The sequence below is a fragment of the Danio rerio genome, chromosome 15 (genome assembly GCF_049306965.1).
Source record: "Danio rerio strain Tuebingen ecotype United States chromosome 15, GRCz12tu, whole genome shotgun sequence".
In the NCBI taxonomy this organism is placed as follows: Eukaryota; Metazoa; Chordata; class Actinopteri; order Cypriniformes; family Danionidae; genus Danio; species Danio rerio.
Window position 1 is genome coordinate 46,610,001 of NC_133190.1, and position 18,189 is coordinate 46,628,189.

Below are 18,189 nucleotides of genomic sequence, written 5' to 3' on the forward strand. Positions count from 1 at the left end.
TGCTAGAATCATGCTAACAACATGCTAATTCATGCTAGAATCATGCTAGTAACATGCTAATTCATGCTAGAATCATGCTAACAACATGCTAATTCATGCTAGAATCATGCTAGTAGCATGCTAATTCATGCTAGAATCATGCTAACAACATGCTAATTTATGCTAGAATCATGCTAGTAACATGCTAATTCATGCTAAAATCATGCTAGTAACATGCTAATTCATGCTAGAATCATGCTAGCAACATGCTAATTCATGCTAGAATCATGCTAGTAGCATGCTAATTCATGCTAGAATCATGCTAACAACATGCTAATTCATGCTAGAATCATGCTAGTAACATGCTAATTCATGCTAGAATCATGCTAACAACATGCTAATTCATGCTAGAATCATGCTAGTAACATGCTAATTCATGCTAGAATAATGCTAGTAACATGCTAATTTATGCTAGAATCATGCTAGTAACATGCTAATTCATGCTAAAATCATGCTAGTAACATGCTAATTCATGCTAGAATCATGCTAACAACATGCTAATTCATGCTAGAATCATGCTAGTAGCATGCTAATTCATGCTAGAATCATGCTAACAACATGCTAATTTATGCTAGAATCATGCTAGTAACATGCTAATTCATGCTAAAATCATGCTAGTAACATGCTAATTCATGCTAGAATCATGCTAGCAACATGCTATTTCATGCTAGAATCATGCTAGTAGCATGCTAATTCATGCTAGAATCATGCTAACAACATGCTAATTTATGCTAGAATCATGCTAGTAACATGCTAATTCATGCTAAAATCATGCTAGTAACATGCTAATTCATGCTAGAATAATGCTAGTAACATGCTAATTCATGCTAGAATCATGCTAGTAACATGCTAATTCATGCTAGAATCATGCTAACAACATGCTAATTTATGCTAGAATCATGCTAGTAACATGCTAATTCATGCTAAAATCATGCTAGTAACATGCTAATTCATGCTAGAATCATGCTAACAACATGCTAATTCATGCTAGAATCATGCTAGTAACATGCTAATTCATGCTAGAATCATGCTAACAACATGCTAATTCATGCTAGAATCATGCTAGTAACATGCTAATTCATGCTAGAATAATGCTAGTAACATGCTAATTTATGCTAGAATCATGCTAGTAACATGCTAATTCATGCTAAAATCATGCTAGTAACATGCTAATTCATGCTAGAATCATTCTAACAACTTGCTAATTCATGCTAGAATCATGCTAACAAGATGCTAATTCATGCTAGAATCATGCTAGTAGCATGCTAATTCATGCTAGAATCATGCTAACAACATGCTAATTCATGCTAGAATCATGCTAGTAACATGCTAATTAATGCTAGAATCGTGCTAACAACATGCTAATTCATGCTAGAATCATGCTAACAACATGCTAATTCATGCTAGAATCATGCTAATTCATGCTAAAATCATGCTAGTAACATGCTAATTTACGCTAAAATCATGCTAGTAACATGCTAATTCATGCTAAAATCATGTTAAAAACATGCTAATTCATGCTAGAATCATGCTAATAACATGCTAATCTATCTATTTATCTATCTATCTATCTATCTATCTATCTATCTATCTATCTATCTATCTATCTATCTATCTTTTCATAGTTTTAAAAACTGTTTAAACTAAATAAACTATTACCGTCAGGCTTTCACAAGCCAGCCTCAAAGTTTGTTCTCAAACTTTAAGAATCTAGTTATTTTTATTTTTCTATATTATTCTTCTTCTGAGACTAAAAATTAAACTCTATCTCCTCCTAGGCCATTCAAGCTATGACCATCAAACTTGGGTCAGACCTCCGAACTATTCTGACTCGAGTTGCTATATCCTTTCCGACTGATCCGACTTTCGGTTTCCCGAAAAACGTCCCGGGACCGTCGGAAAAATCCCATAGACGTAACATTGGATCAAACTTTGTGACCTCATAACTCCGCATCAGAATGTCACACAGACTTCTAACTTGGCTCATTTAACTCAGACTATCAAACTGCCAATGACTGATCACCTTTAAACTTTCTGGCCACGCCCTAGCAACCACTTTTGGACCCTAGAAACCGTCCCATAGACTTCCATTGCAAAAGACTCTCATTGACTTTACATGGGATCAAACTTTGTGAGCTCATAACTCTGCATCGGACTGTCCTACAGACTAATGATTGAGCTCATTTAACTCAGTCTAGCCAGCAGCCAATCACTGATGGCCTTTTAACCTTCCAGCCACACCCTAACAACCAGATACTGCACCCTAGCAACTGTCCCATAGACTGCCATTAAAGAGGTTCAGACTGATATTGTCATGCTGCAGTGTGATAGAGACATGGGGGTTGTTTTTAACTGTTCATACTGGCAAGAAGCTTTGATACATCATCAGTCTAAGCTGTCAATCAACTCCATAGCAACAAAACAGACTAACCTAGCAACGATATAACAGCAGCTATATCTCAGCATCAGAACATCGTAGGGAGGCGGGGGTTGGCTTGTTTGACTCATGCTCGCACTCCATCTATCTATCTATCTATCTATCTATCTATCTATCTATCTATCTATCTATCTATCTATCTATCTATCTATCTATCTATCTCTATCTATCTATCTATCTATCTATCTATCTATCTATCTATCTCTAACTATCTACCTATCTATCTATCTATCTATCTATCTATCTATCTATCTATCTATCAATCTATCTCTCTCTATCTATCTATCTATCTATCTATCTAGCTATCTATCTATCTATCTATCTATCTATCTATCTATCTATCTATCTATCTATCTATCTATCTATCTATCTATCTATCTATCTATCTATCCATCATGCTAACAACATGCTAACTCATGCTAGAATCATGCTAGTTACATGCTAATTCATGCTAGAATCATGCTAGTCACATGATAATTCATGCTAGAAACATGCTAGTTACATGCTAATTCATGCTAGAATCATGCTAGTCACATGCTAATTCATGCTAGAATCATGCCAGTCACATGCTAATTCATACTAGAATCATGCTAACAACATGCTAATTCATGCTAGAATCATGCTAGTCACATGCTAATTCATGCTAGAATCATGCTAACAACATGCTAATTCATGCTAGAATCATGCTAGTAACATGCTAATTCATGTTAGAATCATGCTAACAACATGCTAATTCGTGCTAGAATCATGCTAGTAGCATGCTAATTCATGTTAGAATCATGCTAACAACATGCTAATTCATGCTAGAATCATGCTAGTAACATGCTAATTCATGCTAGAATCATGCTAACAACATGCTAATTCATTCTAGAATCATGCTAGTCACATGCTAATTCATGCTAGAATCATGCTAGTCAAATGCTAATTCATGCTAGAATCGTGCTAACAACATGCTACATCATGCTAGAATCATGCTAGTAACATGCTAATTCATGCTAGAATCATGCTAACAACATGATAATTCATGCTAGAATCATGCTAGTAACATGCTAATTCATGCTAGAATCATGCTAACAACATGCTAATTCATGCTAGAATCGTGCTAATTCATGCTAAAATCATGCTAGTAACATGCTAATTCATGTTAAAATCATGCTAGGTACATGCTAATTCATGCTAGAATCATGCTAGTAATATGCTAATTCATGCTAAAATCGTGCTAGTAGCATGCTAATTCATACTAGAATCATGCTAGTAACATGCTAATTCGTGCTAGAATCATGCTAACAACATGCTAATTCATGCTAGAATCATGCTAACAACATGCTAATTCATGCTAGAATTATGCTAACATTATGCTAATTCATGCTAGAATCATGCTAACAACATCTATCTATCTATCTATCTATCTATCTATCTATCTATCTATCTATCTATCTATCTATCTATCTATCTATCTATCTTTTCATACTTTTTAAAACTGTTTAAATAAACTATTACCGTCAGGCTTTCACAAGCCAGCCTCAAAGTTTGTTCTCAAACTTTAAGAATCTAGTTATTATTCTGCTTCTTCTTCTTCTTTCTTCTGAGACTAATTTTAAAGTCTATCTCCTCCTAACCCTTTCAAGCTTCATACCTCAAACTTTCGTCAAACCTTCAAACTGGTCTGACTCGGGTTGCTATATCTTTTCCGACTGATCCGACTTTCGGTTTTCCGAAAAACGACCCGGAAAATTCCCAAAATTCCCATTGACTTAACATTGGGTCAAACTTTGTCACCTCATAACTCTGCATCAGATTGTCCTACAGGCTTCTAACTGGGCTCATTTAACTCAGTCTAGCCAGCAGCCAATAACTGATGACCTTTAAACTTACTAGCCACTCCCTAGCAACCACTTTTGGCACCCTAGCAACTGTCCCATAGACTTCCATTGTAAAAGACTGCCATTGACTTAACATTGAGTCAACCTTTATGAGCTCATAACTCTGCATCAGACTGTCCTACAGACTACAGTCAGGCCTCATTCAACTCAGTCTAGTCAGTAGCCAATCACTGATGGCCTTTAGACTTACTAGCCACTCCCTAGCAACCACTTATGGCACCCTAGCAACTGTCCCGTAGACTTCCATTCAAAAGACTCTCATTGACTTAACATGGGATCAAACTTTGTGAGCTCATAACTCTGCATCAGACTGTCATAGAGACTAATGGCTGAGCTCATTTAACTGAGTCTAGCCAGCAGCCAATCACTGATGGCCTTTTAACTTTCTAGCCACACCCCTAACTACCACATACTGCACCCTAGCAACTGTCCTATAGAATGTAATTAGCTGTGCTATCAAATGCTTATAATTCTAACATGCTAATGACATGCCAATCATGCTAGCAACATGCTACTCATATGCTAATCATGCTAATGACATGCTAACTCATACTGGAAACATGCTAATGACATGCTAATTTGTACTAGAATCATGCTAGTAACATGCTAATTCATACTAGACTCATGTTAATAACTGGCCTACATGCATATCTTTGCATAGCAGTGTCCTATTGACTTGGGGGATGGCTCATCTGACTCAGACAACCAATGAGCATCTCAATATGATAATAAAGCTCACAAGCCACGCCCCCAAATTGATTCCATAGACTTCCATTAAAATAGGCCAAGATGCATATCTTTGCATAGCAGTGTCATAGAGACATGGGGGTTGGTTCATTCGACTAAGACAACCAACCACATTCAAGTTCACTCTGTAACCTCGCCCATAGCAACAAAACAGAGTACCCTAGCAACCATTCATCAACAGCTATATCTCAGCATCAGAACATCGTAGAGACTTGGAGATTGGCTCGTTTGACTCATGCTAGCAAACGGAACTTCCTATATGCTACACATGCTAGCAGTGACTAGCTACATGCTAATATTGACTAGCCAAGTACTGTAACTTGCTAGAAATGCTTACTAAGTATAAATGTTTTATCAAGCATGTATGTGAGGCTTGCCTAGTAACCAACCAGGGTACCCTAGCAACTGCCTAGCAACCACCCAAACTACCCTAGCAACCGCCTAGCAACGGCCTAGTAATGCCTTAGTAAGGGCCTAGCGACCACTAAGGACACCCTAGCAACCGCCTAGCAACGCCTTAGCAACCACTCAGAATACCTTAGCAACCACCTAGCAACACCTTAGCAACCACCTAGCAACACCTTAGCAACCACCTAGGAACCACTTAGGACACCCTAGCAACCGCCTAGCAACACCTTAGCAACCACCTAGCAACACCTTAGCAACCACCTAGCAACCACTTAGGACACCTTAGCAACCACCTAGCAACACCTTAGCAACCACCTAGCAACCACTCAGAACACCCTAGCAACTGCTTAGCAACGCCTTAGCAACCACCTAGCAACCACTCAGGACACCCTAGCAACCACCTAGCAACACCTTAGCAACCACCTAGCAACCACTCAGGACACCCTAGCAACCACCTAGCAATGCCTTAGCAACCACTCAGAATACCCTAGCAACCGCCTAGCAACACCTTAGCAACCACGTAGCAACCACTTCGGACACCCTAGCAACCGCCTAGCAACACCTTAGCAACCACCTAGGACACCCTAGCAACCGCCTAGCAACACCTTAGCAACCACCTAGCAACCACTTAGGACACCTTAGCAACCACCTAGCAACACCTTAGCAACCACCTAGCAACCACTCAGAACACCGTAGCAACACCTTAGCAACCACTTAGGACACCCTAGCAACCGCCTAGCAACACCTTAGCAACCACCTAGCAACACCTTAGCAACCACCTAGCAACCACTTAGGATACCTTAGCAACCACCTAGCAACACCTTAGCAACCACTCAGAACACCCTAGCAACCGTCTAGCAACACCTTAGCAACAACCTAGCAACCACTCAGAATACCCTAGCGACCACCTAGCAACACCTTAGTAACCACTAAGCAACTAGTCAGAACACCTTAGCAACTGCCTAGCACCACCTTAGCAACCACCTAGCAACCACTCAAAACACCCTAGCAACCGTCTAGCAACACCTTAGCAACCACCTAGCAACTAGTCAGACCACCTTAGCAACTGCCTGGCACCACCTTAGCAACCACTTAAAACACCCTAGCAACCGCCTAGTAAAATGCTAATTCATGCTAGAATCATGCTAACAACATGCTAATTCATGCTAGAATCATACTAGTAACATGCTAATTTATGCTAGATTTATGCTAACAACATGCTAATTCATGCTAGAATCATGCTAGTAACATGCTAATTCATGCTAGAATCATGCTAACATGCTAATTCATGTAAGAATCATGCTACTAACTTGCTAATTCATGCTAGAATTATCCAAGTAGCATGCTAATTCATGCTAGAATCATGCTAGTAACATGCTAGTTCATGCTAGAATCACGCTAACAACATGCTAATTCATGTTAGAAACATGCTAGTAACTTGCTAATTCATGCTAGAATCATGCTAACAACATGCTAATTCATGTAAGAATCATGCTACTAACATGCTAATTCATGCTAGTAATATGTTACCTCAAGCTAAAATCATACTAACATGCTATTTACACTTTAAAACCACTTCAAACTTTCAGATTCGGCTTTTCAAGCCACCATAAAGTTTGTCCTCAAACTTTACTATCTAGTTATTTTTGTGGTACTTTGAGCTAAAACTTCACATACACACTCTAGGGACATCTGAGACTTATTTTACATCTAGTAAAAAGGGGCATAATAGGTCCCCTTTAACACGGATTGAATTTAATTATGCTAAATTATTTATAAAATAAAGACTATACAGTGCTATTTTACGTTTGGTTGTTAAATTTCTCTACCACATAATTTTTAAAAGTCCACAGGAAGCATAAATTAAACAAACACTGCTGTTGGTGTATTACATCTATGCTTGCAATTGATTTAAGTATATTTTATGCAGATGAACTCCCCTTTACAAAACAATCCCAATCAATCTAAAATGACTGATTCTTTCCAAAGTTATCTTGAGAAATTGTTGTCATATCGCAATATAAGTTATCGCTAAAGTTTGCAAAAATGTCTGTTTTTTCCAATATTACGCAGCCCTAACAGAGTGATTGAGGTAAAGTTGCTTTATACACGGACATTTGTTCGGTGTCAACTTCTGACACCGTTTCTATATTGTTTACCGCTAACGTTACTTTGATTAGTCAGTATGAACTCGCATGTAAGTGAAGTATGACTTCAAATCAACTTTAGCACTATTTTAATTGACTGTAAACAATGTACGTTGATAGTAATTGGGTAATAATATGATTTCCCTATTTAGAATTGGCAAACAACACTGTTATGAAATTATATTATTAAGATAATGTCTAAATGTGTGAATATAAAACCAACTTTAACGTTACCTCAAAAACAGTGCACGCGCACAGATGTTCCTGACAACAGCAAACAGAGTAACAGTTAAATAAACGGTCGTCTCTTACCATCATAAAGTGTTTGAGTCCTTCATTTGCACTCCAGCTCTTCAGCGCGACACTCATGGTTCTGTCGCGCTCCGTAAAACCGGGAATCTCCGTTAAACATCACCGGTGGAGCTGCTGAACTCTCTGTCCGGTGATCTTCATGTTTTCAGTCTGAGCACCGGTTCAATGTCACGCATGCGCCGCCTCCCGCTGACAAAACTGCTCCCGGAGACCCTCCGAGTATACAAACATCCTGCCGGGTGAATCCTGGGTAATGAAAAACAATATGTTTATGACGACTAACAACATCAATAAACAGTATTAGGGGATTAAAGTAATATATTATAACCTTTTGACATTTTTAAAGTCACTTATAAAAATAAATAAATGTTGTACTTTTAATTATTCGTTTAATTTAATTTAATTAACAAAAATGTGGCGATTTTTAAATTGACAGATAGGCTTAACATTCACTCAAAAAATATTTTTTGCTGCTTGTTCAATCTACCTATTTAAAATGAGCTGAAGCAACATAATAGTTTTATGTTCAATCCACTTTAAATTGTAAAACTATTTGGTTAACTTAATCGATTTGTGTTGGGACAACATGAAGGAATTGTGTGGAACCCAGCATTTTTTACATTGTTGTAATGGAGTACTTTTTAAACTCAACGCTGTCAATAAGTGACATGCATTTATGAAGAAAACACATTGCATTTAATAAATAAAATGATAATAAATTGATATGTGCAAGAATATTGGAGAATCGTACACCCCGTTTAGCATCCTTAAAGGGATAGTAAACCCCAACATTTAATTCAATATTTATATATGATTCAATTCAATTTATATTGATTTTACACACAGGAAAAAAAAATATTATGGAAGTTAACGGTCTTATAACATTTTTCAAAATATCTTATTTTGTGTTCGACAGAAAAAAGAAACACATAATTGTTTGAAACAACTAAAGGGTGAGTTCATGATGGTGAACCATCCATTTAAAACTCAAGTTTAGCGTCTTCATTTAGTTGCGATATGTAAATGTTTAACGTTAATTTATGTTCTAAAAGTTTTAATCAAAATTAAACTAGTTAAGAATTAAACTTTCACAGGAGGGCAAGACAAAATTATTAGCCCTCCTGTGAAATTTTAATGAGAGAGAGAGAGAGAGAGAGAGAGAGAGAGAGAGAGAGAGAGAGAGACAAACACACATCTAGATTATTATAAATGAACCATTGTAAATATACTGATTATTATTATTTATTATTACTGTTTTATCCATAAATGTTGGTTATTAAATGTTGGTTATTAAATGTATCGCTTGATCTGATTTATTATTTTAATTATTATTATTTATTTATTTGACCACTACTTCTACTATTTTCTGTGATTACAACGCTTAAAAATTGTCTATCTATCTATCTATCTATCTATCTATCTATCTATCTATCTATCTATCTATCTATCTATCTATCTATCTATCTATCTACACTGTAAACGATTTCTGTTGTTTTCACGGTATTATACTGCATTTCTTAACAGTTGTTTACTGTATAAGCTGTGCACAGTGTGTTACTGTATATATTGCTGTTTTCACAGCATGATAATGTATTCTCAACATTTCCATACTGTGAACATGATTAACAGTATGCTACTGCAGATTTTACAATGAATTTGGGGAAAAAATCAGTTACTGTGCATCTAAATACAGTACTGCAAATGACCATGAAAAACTCTACACACACTTTATATTATTACTATTATGTTTATTTTATTTTTTGACAAAGTATTTTGTGAAGAAAAATAAACTAACCAGTTTCTTCAGACTGTTCAGTGCATAAAACTGTCCCCTGGTTTTCCATTTTTGGGTGTACTGCAACTTAATTTTATAAGGTTAACATGAAAATATTAAATAATTTTTAATCATCATAACTTTGTGCTTAATCAAAACGTAAACTGGAACAAAAGTAATTGATTCATGAAACCAAAGTCAGCTTAAATGTCAGAATGACCAGCCTGCTTTAGACGGATTCATGAGGATTGGGCACCCGTCACCATGGAGGTCACATCTCCGCATTTTCAAAACAATATTTTAAAATACGCACCATCTCTATAAATAAACCACAGACTCGAGTTTAAAACAACTACATTCCCGCATGAAAAACGGTTAAAACTAAATTTCATAACACATTTATTATAGAGCCATCTAAGACCGGGGCAAGTCTTACATGTCTAGCCGATTATAACCTCGTTTCGCCGGATACATGAGTGATGATGGACACCCTGGAGGAATCTCCGCTATCGGCAAAGCACGCTTAAAATTTACACATGATATCTATAAATAAACCACAGATTTGAGTTTGTAAGAACTACATTCTCGCATGAAACACTGTTAAAATTTCATTTCGTGACATATTAAACGCAATATTTATAATATTAGCTGGGCTTTCTCATCCGCCATTACCATTTGCTTGTTGATGTGAAATGAATTCTGGGAGAAAAAAAATATTAATTCTCAAAACACTTCAAAGAATTTTATTCTTATTGTCAACGTCAGATATATGCAATAAATTCGCTGGTAAAGTGAATAAAAAATAATGTTACTATATTGTAATCAATATCACGTTTGCACTGATTCGGTTCAGCTCTCGAGCGACTCTGAATCGTATTGAACCGTTTGCTCGGGAATTATTTGATCACGTGTTCACAAGCACATTCAGCAATATGCAATTAGTGTATAATTAATGCGTGTGGCAAAGCAGTATTACGAAATAGTAATGAATCATATACAAAAAGGAATCGGTTTTAGGCGGATTCAAATCTTTACTGTTCACTAAGGAGCCGATTCATAGAACCGAACGGACACGACTCGACCTGCAGGCAACGGCTCTCCTAATTTGAAATTCACCTGTCGTCTTTCATCCAGCGAATTCATCCTCGGTAAGTGTTTTAAAGTCAAATTCTGTCCGTTGAAGGATTGTTTTGTATATATTTCTGTGTATTGAGTGTGTAATTTAAAAGAATTAACCAAGTGACATAGTTGTAACGTTACGTTAGGTTCTTATGTTATGTCACACTGTCCGTTAACGAATGGTATTTTAAACAAGAAATAACAGACGCCAGGCGGTCATTGTAGTGTTTGCGAGGTATAGATACAGTGAGTTTATCGTTAGTGAGTTTTTGACCATACGCTAAGTTACCTGAAAAAACATAACTTTAACTTATTGTAACTGCATTAATGCATTCTCTATTTCAGCACAACACTGAGATGAAGGCGAAGTCACCATGAAAAGTTAAACGTTTACCGTTAAGGTAAGCTCTGGTCTTCACATAGTCATTATGACTAAGCTATCATTATGGTAAAATTTTTCAACTGTAAGTTAGTTATTTAAACTAAACTCATAATGAAATGAGTCTTAACTGTTTTATTAAATGGAGCTGAAAATTAAATGCAGTTGAATTATTTTAAGCTAAAGTTAATATTAACAAAATACATATTAATTGTCTATTTCTCAATAATGTTAATGAGCTTGATGTATAGTGTGTCATTAATTGTACATTTAATTTTTGGTGTTCAGGTGTACCTGAGGTGAGTGTACGTTCTGAGTACACAGATATAACCCAAAGTCATTATCACTATATATATATATATATATATATATATATATATATATATATATATATATATATATATATATATATATATATATATATATATCCTATTCTAAGAGAAATTGATGGGGTCAGGGAATGATTTGTGTACAAATGTATTTTAACCTCATACAGATTGGTATGGTTGTACCATAGATTTAGATTAATTAATGTTAAATCTTATTTTACTCTTATTATATTTATCTGTTTTTCAGCTACAGTAATTGATGTTAAAAAACTGATGCTACCAATCACTCCTCACTTGATTATTCAAGGTAATGTTGATGTCTTCCTCATTTTGATTAGATTTTTAAATGTCAAGTTGTTCACAGATTTGTTGTGAGGAGTTTCATGTACAACCTCTTTTTCTTCTTCCAGCAGTTCCTAAGATAAAAAAATCTGGTGTTAAAACATCCACGGCTAGGCTATTTGCCTACCAAGTGCTGAGTAAATATTAGACAAACATTTTTTTCTATAACTGTTGTCTTTGTGTTTATTAGCAATTTTACTGGGCATATGTGTTTGTTTGTTTTTTTTCAAACAGCCTGGAAATTGTAAGTTTAGTTCAATATGTTATTTTATGCTATTCATTTTTGTCTTAACATGGATTGCATGTTGAAGCTATCGTTTCATAGTGGGAAAATGTAAAAGAGAATCACTGAATACAATGGCATAATGATTCTGCTTGTTCAAAGAAGGTACTTGATTTAGTTTTCCTCAAGCGACACATCAGTTTTTATGACTATTGCTTGACACTTGAATTGAAGGGACAGTTCACCCAAAAATGAAAATAATAGCATCTTTGGCATCCTCCACTTGTTTCAAAATAGTTATATATTTATTTTGTTCCGTTGAACACAAACTCATATTTTTTAAAGAAATTTGGTTTAAATATGGATGTCAATAGTTACTGGTTACTAACATTCTTCAAAATATCTGCTTCAGTGTTTAACAGAAATTCAAACTAGTTTAAAACACGTGGAGTAAATAGTGGCAAAATAGTAAACTATTCCTTTAAATATTTTATTCTGAGACTTTTATTTATATGTGTCTTGTCTTTTGTCATATTGTCCTTCTAGCCCAGATTGTGATGGACCTGGAATGCGACACCAGACAAGAACCGAATAAAGCACAGATGTGGAGGGATTTGCAGCCAAACTAACTGGAAGGAAGGAACCTTTAGGTAAAAACACCTGCTTTATTTAGATCTGAAGTATTTTATTTGACATAGAGATTTATTGTTTTAATTCTAATTTAAAGCAAACAAGGTTGAGCACCCCTGGTCTAAAAGCTCAAAAATGCTGTTTCCGTGATAAGGTTAGATGTAGTTCAGAAATAGATTCATTAGAATCAATGCTTAAAGTAAACATTTTCTTCTCTCTGTAGACCAAACATGTTTACCATCCCTCACATTTTAATAAATTGTTTCTGTTTTTGTTTCTTACAGTGTGGGTGAACATACTACCTGGATGTCCAACAAAGGCTGCACAAGAGCTCATTTGATAGCACACATTCTGTCCTGTCTACATCTCTGATGACCTGGAAGTGCTTCGACATCAGTGAGTAATACATCTTTATATTGTCATGCATACAGGATTTCTGTAAGCTTAGCTTTAATGTTAGTTTGTAATCAGCAGTGACTGTTTTAAAAACTTAAGTATTTAAATTATTCTAAACGTTTTACTGATGCTGTGCACAGTAACGTTATGATGATTTAGTTTGAGGAAATGTCACTGGAGAGGTGTTCGTATACTAAAATATACTTTTTTTCGTATACTTTTTTTTATAAAAAATAAATAAATAAATTGTATGAAATGACTCGATAAAATGTTTATTTGTCTCGCTGACATGCCATCACTGCTGCATATTGAAATACAGTAATATGAATTGACAGCAGACTATTACCACAAACATTTCATGTTTTCAAGTGGGCTAGACTGCTCTTTAGTTCTCTACTCAACTTTAACACATTTCCTCGTGTCGCTGAGCCTCTCTGCAGATTTTGCCAAAAATGAATGCTTAGTGATTACTTTGTTTTATGCAAACCATATATCAGTAACTTATCATTAGCATTATTTAAAAAAAAAATCACCCACAGCTTTCATGTTCTCTAACGCAATCTTGTCTGTAAGTTAGAAGTGGATTTATACGTGTTAAAAGCCTTAAAGTATTTAATTAACATTAGTCACGTTAACTTAGATTATTTTATTTATTTAATTTTAAATATGTAGCCTTTTAAAGTCAGAATGAACTGTGTTCACCCCTCTTGAATCCGTGGAAGCACTAGTAGTGTGATCATGGAATCAGATATTCGAGCTATACAGAGTCGGACATTAAGTTAAGATGAGACTTTATTTTTTACACACCTGTGTGGACACCTGACTAGCGATTCTCAAGAACAATGCCCGCTGATCTTTTCCCCATTAACGTTAGTGTAATTGTGAATTGACAACAAACTGTATTTCACCAACAAAAACAATTTAAAAACTGTTTTATATAACTGATATATATATATATATCAAACTATATATATATATATATATATATATATATATATATATATATATATATATATATATATATATATATATATATATTTAAACAACAGTGCAGTGTTTCGTTTCTGAATGAATTAAATGGTTTGAGGGATGATTAGTTTTTACTTCAGTGATTGATTTTGCTTGTCATTTTTGCAGGATCATCATCATGTTGCTGCCCTTTTTCACTGTCCCTTTCCACAACATCATTTGGCCTTCATCATTTCCTGTCTTGTAGCAGTATTCTCACCTTTTTTAAAATTGTAATGCTTTTTGATGCATTAATTGTTGACTGGTTTTAATGATCAATTGTTTATTAGTGTTCTGTTGCTCTGTTATATTGAATTATTGCTACTGTTTTAGCATGGTTTACACAATAAACCTTTATTGTGAAGTTAAAAGTTTCAGTTTCTTTATTTTTCTTGTACGTCTTGAACAGTTAAAATAACACTTGTGCAATTTTTGAACATTTTTACCCATTATAAAGTAGCACTATTAAATAAAATAAAATAACATTTAATAACTGTAAAATACTATACAGTAATAATGAAAGTAACATTAAAATACCGTAGTTCTTCATGGTAAAAATGTACAATAAAATACTGTTTTCAGTTTTGCAGTATGTGTATCACTACTGTAATTGGTGTTACAGTAAAAATCAACAACAGTAAAATGATGTATTACATTTTACAGTAAATGTAATACTAATGTAATTAGTATTACAGTAATGTTACTGTTTTATGAAATACAGCAGCTACTGGATAATTGTTGCCAGTAACTTACTGTTAATTTAACAAGAAATCGTTTACAGTGTATCTATCTATCTATCTATCTATCTATCTATCCATCCATCTATCCATCTATCTATCTATGTGTGTGTGTGTGTGTGTGTGTGTGTGTGTGTGTGTGTGTGTGTGTGTGTATAGTATGTATGATCTTTTTAATATAAACTTTATAAATGCTTTGGCAATACATTTGTAAACTTTGTCATGCCAATAAAACAATTACTGATTTAAATTGAATTTAACTGAATTGAATTGACAGAGAGCTTTTTCAGAAAATGACAATTATTCCATAAAATTGCCTATTTTTTAACAAAAAATAATATAACATGTCTCAAAATATGGCACCGAACTAATTTTACACAAAAAAAATCTCAAAATAACATTTTAAATTCGGAAAATGCAATAAATCAAACATGACTCAACAGCGTCATCTATTGCTAGTTTTTATTCATTCACTCATTTTTTTCATATTTCCTTCATTCATAAAAGATTGCCACGCCATAATGAACCACCAACTTATCCAGCATATGTTTTACACAGCGGATGCCCGTCCAGCTGCAACCAAGTCATGGAAAACACCCATACACACTCATTCAGACACACAGCCAATTTGGTTTATTCAATTCTTCTATAGCGCATGTGTTTGGATTTTGGGGGAAACCGGAGCACCCGGAGAAAACCCACGCCAACACGGGGAGAACATGCAAACTCCACAAAGCCAGGACTCGAAGGATCGACCTTGCTTCGAGGCAACTGTGTTGCCCTTGCTAGTTTTTATATACCATGTAAATGCATTATGCATTATTTTTGCAATATTTACTTACCTATATTTATTATATTATTCGATTATGTATTTGACCATTACAGATTATAAAAAGTATAGGCTTCATAAATGTGTGTGTGTGTGTGTGTGTGTGTGTGTGTGTGTGTGTGTGTGTGTGTGTGTGTGTGTGTGTGTGTGTGTGTGTGTGTGTGTCGGATAGGATAAAATAAAATGAATCAAGCATGATTCAACAGCGCCATCTATTGCTATACAAGTGAGAGCATCGAATTTTTTGGAGTCTGTTTTAATTATACGCAGCCTGTCAAGTGACCTGCAAATAAAGCACATTAAAACTAGCCTACTAAACTAAACTAACAACCCCCACAAGACACCGGCTCCTCCTGATGAATGTCCTCCCGCCGCATTCCTGAACTGCCCGAGCACACGGACGGCTAAAACAGAGTCGGTTTGCACACAATTACAACATTAGTTTAATATAACATTATTAGTGATTTTATTTCACCCAAAATGTTCATTTGAATTAATACTTCATTAAAAATCAAGCCGCGTTTATCCGTATAAATTACGAGCGTTCAAACACTGAACTATTGACTCCTATTCGCCAAAGACTCGTTCATCTGAATCATTTAATGTTGACGATTCAATTGAACCAAAACACGGCGTTTTTGGACATTTAAAAGAACAACCGTGTTCATATGGAATAATATAGCTTAATTAATAAAGCCTAGAACAATGTAATCTAAGAAGAGAGAGAAATATTCAAAATAAAACTTTGTTTTGAGATAATATGTGTTTGTATTTTATATATATGTATATGTTATAGGCTATACACATAGACACACACACAAAACTCCTTCATTTATTCATTTTCCTTCAGTTTAGTCCCTTTATTCATCAGGGGTTGCCACGGCAGAATGAACCGCCGACTTATCCAACATATGTTTCATGCAGCGGATGCCATTCCAGCAGCAACCCAACACTGGGAAACACCCATACACACTCATTCACACTCATAAACTACGGACAATTTAGATTATTCAATTTACCTATAGCGCATGTGTTTGGACTGTGGGGGAAACCGGAGTCACCCGGAGGAAACTCCAGCTACCTTCTTGCAGCAACCATCTTGCTGTGCTACCCACTGCGCCACCGTGATGCCAATAAATGTACACACACACACACACGCACACACACACACACACACGCACACACACACACACACGCACACACACACACACACACACACACACACACACACACACACACATATATATATAAATAAATAATTTTTGGCCAGCACTAAATTAAACTTCACTCAAAAATAATTTTAAAAAGGTGTCATTATTAACTCTCCCTTTAACTCTGTTTCAAACCTGTATGAGTTTCATTCTATTAAAAACAAAATAAGCTATTTTGACTAAATTAATTGTTACAAGTTTCCAACATTTTTCAAAATATCTTCTTTTGTGTTCAACAGAAAATAAGGAAATTGTGACTTGGGGTGAGTAAATATGAAGTATTGTTTTTATTTATTATTTATTGTTTGTTTTATTTGGGGTGAACTATCCCTTTTAGAGTTAACATATCTACTAAAAATACCTGCTGTGTTTCTCAGTAAATGGTAAACTTACTGTGAAAGATTTCTGTGACTATTTAAAGTTTTATAAATTTAATTTTACAGCATCGACATCATAATGTAATTAAAATACAACCAGTTAAATAAACTTAAGCATTCATTTAGTTGTTCAAGCGTAAAACGACATGATAGACTGTGTAACCGCTAGCGCCATTCGGTAGCAAGGTAGCCCAGAAACTCCAATACTGAGGTAAAATAACCCTGCTGAAAAATCCAGCTTAAACCAGCCTTAGATGGTTGGCTGGTTTTAGCTGGTCGACCAGCCTGGTTTTAGAGGTTTTTTGGCCACTTCCAGGCTGGTTTCCAGTCATTTCCAGCCTGGTCTTAGCTGGTTTGGCTGGAAAGTGACCTGCTAAAACCAGCTTGACCAGCCTGGTTTAAGCTGGACATAGCTGGTTTTGGCTGGGGTCCCAGCCTGGCTAGGTTGGTCAAGCTGGTTTTAGCTGGTCATTTCTCAGCTTGTACAGCTAAAACCAGGCTGGAAATGGCTGGAAACCAGCCTGGAAGTGGCCAAAACCCCTCTAAAACCAGCCTGGTCAACCAGCTAAAACCAGCCAACCATCCTAGGCTGGTTTAAGCTGGATTTTTCAGCAGGAAATCTTCCTGTTTTAAAGAGATGGCAGGGAAAAATGGAATTTAATGCAGTGCTTCTTGTCTGAGACTCACTTTATATTAAATATCTATTAGGCATTGAAGATCACTTATTTTTAAAATAAACAGATCTTAAACGTGGCAATTTTGGAAAGACAGTTCACAGGAAGCCGTTGTGCTGGCTGAAAATTAAAAGTCTGTTTGCATATACCCCATTAGTAAGTTCCCATCCTCAAAGGATAGGTCAGGT

At 35.4% G+C, this 18,189-nt stretch overlaps 2 protein-coding genes across 7 annotated transcripts in view; one reads left to right on the forward strand and one right to left on the reverse strand.

Annotated features, from left to right (window-relative positions):
* Positions 1–8,143, reverse strand: part of nox4 (NADPH oxidase 4) — a 65,145-nt gene extending 57,002 nt beyond the window's left edge. For all 6 annotated transcript variants that reach the window (XR_012391084.1, XR_012391083.1, XM_073924079.1 and 3 more), the window contains exon 1: positions 7,974–8,143. Coding sequence is in view for 2 of the 6 variants with exons in the window: in XM_073924077.1 (XP_073780178.1) it covers positions 7,974–8,030 (57 nt within the window). In the remaining 4 variants the exon portion in view is untranslated. The remainder of the gene's footprint in view (positions 1–7,973) is intronic.
* The window catches only part of naalad2 (N-acetylated alpha-linked acidic dipeptidase 2), a 46,518-nt gene continuing 36,289 nt past the window's right edge, over positions 7,961–18,189 (forward strand). Inside the window, exon 1 of the mRNA XM_068213483.2 lies at positions 7,961–8,223. The gene's annotated coding sequence lies outside the window, so the exon portion shown is untranslated. The remainder of the gene's footprint in view (positions 8,224–18,189) is intronic.